Source organism: Octopus bimaculoides, chromosome 1 (assembly GCF_001194135.2).
Source record: "Octopus bimaculoides isolate UCB-OBI-ISO-001 chromosome 1, ASM119413v2, whole genome shotgun sequence".
Classification (NCBI taxonomy): Eukaryota; Metazoa; Mollusca; class Cephalopoda; order Octopoda; family Octopodidae; genus Octopus; species Octopus bimaculoides.
In genome coordinates this window covers 114,804,952-114,808,253 of record NC_068981.1, presented here as the reverse complement: position 1 = coordinate 114,808,253, position 3,302 = coordinate 114,804,952, and the positions used below count along the sequence as shown (strand labels likewise).

At 31.9% G+C, this 3,302-nt stretch overlaps 1 protein-coding gene across 38 annotated transcripts in view; it reads left to right on the top strand.

Annotated features, from left to right (window-relative positions):
- LOC128248352 (retinitis pigmentosa 1-like 1 protein) overlaps window positions 1-3,302 on the top strand; it is a 157,439-nt gene that overhangs the window by 112,983 nt on the left and 41,154 nt on the right. For all 38 annotated transcript variants that reach the window (XM_052969591.1, XM_052969602.1, XM_052969619.1 and 35 more), the window contains 2 exons: window positions 1,786-1,839; window positions 3,018-3,095. In XM_052969591.1, coding sequence (XP_052825551.1) covers window positions 1,786-1,839; window positions 3,018-3,095 — 132 coding nt within the window. The remainder of the gene's footprint in view (window positions 1-1,785; window positions 1,840-3,017; window positions 3,096-3,302) is intronic.

Sequence of the window (3,302 nt, the reverse complement as noted above, 5' to 3'; positions counted from 1 at the left end):
GACAAAATAGCAGGACTTAACGGTAGTGTACATATAACATGGCTTTATAGTTAGCCAAAATCCTACAACCACTAGTGAGTGTTAGTGAATGCCTGACCAAAACTTGGTGCACCTCTATGCTCCTTAAGAGTAATAAGGAGCATATTGAGTTTGAAAGCATTCACTACCAAAAAGGCATCTTTCAGGGTGATAGTCTGTAAGTGTTGCTCTTCGTCTTATCAGTAAACCCAGTATCATATCCGCTCACAAAACATAGTGTTCATAGAAGTGGATCTAGACGTATTTCCCATCTTTTCTTTGTCGACGGTCCGAAACTGCATGGACCAAATATCAACTACATGAAAAAGCATCTGGGTCTCATTACATAACTTGCTACCGATACTGAAATGAAATTTGGTGGATCAAAATGTTAATTTTTGACAATAAAACATGAAAAATTGTGCCCATCTCTGAAAAAACTAAAAATGAACTGCTTGCCGATACAAACTCTATTTCAGGTGACAATTACAGGGATTGGACAAGATGAGAATGTCAGATATGATGGACCCATAAATAAGGAGAGGACCAGGAACGAATAACTCAGTGGAGTAAAGAGAATATGGTCATCAGAACTCTATATTTTTGAGACTCATTGACTCATATAACTGGATTTATGATTTATGATTTCACTAGGTTAATTCTCTTCATAAAAATTTTACTTAGGAGTATTTCTTAAACCGTTAGCTTCACATTTCAACAGCTTAATTGAAATTTGACCCACATAGTTGGAATTGAGAGGAATATCATGGAACAGAGAAACTGTGGGTGATACAGATAATTTGACATTATTTTTAAATTCTGTATGCAAAATCATGTAAGATATAGGTATTCTTTTCCTTGAGACGAATTCTTTGTTGACCAGTTTTATTCTTATCGTAGTTTACAAATCCAAGCATGAAAACGTTACTCAACTTTGGACTTTTGGAGACAGACACCCCGTCACACACACACATGAAAGCATAAATGTACATATAAATTTATATACGAATACATACATCCACATGCACTTATATATTAATGATATACACAAATACATGACAGGTGTACATAATACTGAAATGCGCATAAAGTAAACGCATGCAGAGAAATATATTAATATAACAAATTTAAAAAATAATATAACTATACAATCAATGAAGAGACAAAAGAAACAGTAAGATTATATATGTTGATTTTATTAGGTATTTCTGTTTATTTAGAACCTACAATGAACAGGACAGACGCAAAACTCTAAATTTCACAGGGTACAACCTTAAAGTTGACACCGCTCTGCTAAATGTAAAAAATTTCTGTCTCGCTATTGGTTAAAAATATATAGCTTTTGTTTTCGATTTTTAAACCACTGTAACCTTTTTCTCCAATTTTTTCTCCACAACATCATACCGTCAAAGCAATGAGAATGGAAGGTTACATTATTATAGCCGATTTTCAGATTTTTTACTGTCTTTTAAAAAGTGCATATTTTATAAATTAAAAGAACTAGATACCAAATGCATACATATACCCTTACATACATACATGCATACATACATGCATACATACATGCATACATACATACATACAGACATATATGTATTCATACCTCCTTCCCTACGAGTATACATTCATACATACGTTCACACACACACACACACAGAGGTACAATATGCGTTTATGCATAGATACAATACTTATTTCCAACTTAAATTGCTTTATTTATTTATTCATTTATTTATTCATTCATCTTTTTTGATACTTTGGAACTAGAATGCCTGCCCGATGGTACGTCGATTGAAGACAAGATGGAAATGGAAAAATCAGGTGAGTCTTAATTATGTATGTATGTATGTAAGTATGTATGTATGTATGTATGCATGTATGTATGTATGTATGTATGTATGTATGTACATACGTACGTGCGTGCGTACGTGTGTGTGTATGTATGTTATGTATGTATGTATGTATGTATTATGTAAGCATGTATGTATGTATGTATGTATGCATGTATGTATTATGTTAGTAGCTAATTACATACGCCAATGTATAAAATTTAGAATGTACTAAAGAAAAATAAAGTAATCAATAGAGGTTAGTAGAACACTCATATAAATATCCAGCTTGACGAAATGTAGTAACATCAAGTAACTCTACAAAACAAATCCATATACACAAATACAGCAATGAAAGATTAAAATGGCTATCAGTACTTTTCCATAATGTAATTGATTCACCTTTGACATACCATCTCTGATCATATCTTTTAATCTATCGAAATATCTATCTATCTATCTATCTATCTATCTATCTATCTATCTATCTATCTATCTATCTATCTATCTATCAAATACTTCAGACTCTGTTATACTTCAGACTTTGTGCAGCCATTTGATTGTCGGTATAGAGTGCAGACATCGCTGATGAAATCGCTCTAATAATTTGAGGTGCCTTCTATACGCTACCCAAGTCTCATATAAGTAAAGGAAGGATTAAAGCACACAAGCATTGTACACTACAACCCTTGGGTTTCTGCTAATATTTCTATTAGACCAAACTCGCCCTTGAAGATTCTTGAAAGCCTGAGATGCCTTACGAAGACGATTCGCTATTTTATCATCTAAAGAACAAACATAATTCGGCACACTTCCAAAATATGTACATTTACCTACAATATCCAGTTTTACGTTTTGTTGAAAAACCTCAGCTTCATAATATGAGTTGGAAGCTGGTTGAACTATAACAATAGTTTTGACTAGATTTATTGTTAGCCGAAAAGCAGTACAGGATTCACCAACTTTAAGTATTGAGCGCTGCATGTCCTCTGACTGAATGGATTACCAAGTCCCAGTAATCTGCATACATTATATATATGTGATGGAAATAATAATTAGAATGGCTGACAACTAAATACTGTGATTAATAAAAGAATATTTACGGTTAAGTGTCTTTAATAAGTACGTTTCGTGTTTTGAAATTGAATTTCATTTATTTCTTTTCTACAGAAAATGAGCCGATGATAAAAGAAAATAATGTATTTCGTGAATCAAGGTTCACTCAAAAACAAGAATTAGACATTCCAGGTAATAATTTCCAAACTTTATATCTCCAACATCCATAATCCCTAGAATTTCCTAACATATTATTATTATTATTATTATTATTATTATTATTATTATTATTATTATTATTATTATTATTATTATTATTATTATTATTATTGTTCAGTAGTTTTATTTTTATAATGTGCTTTCACTTCACTACCGAGCGCAGCTCTGTGTACCTTGGGT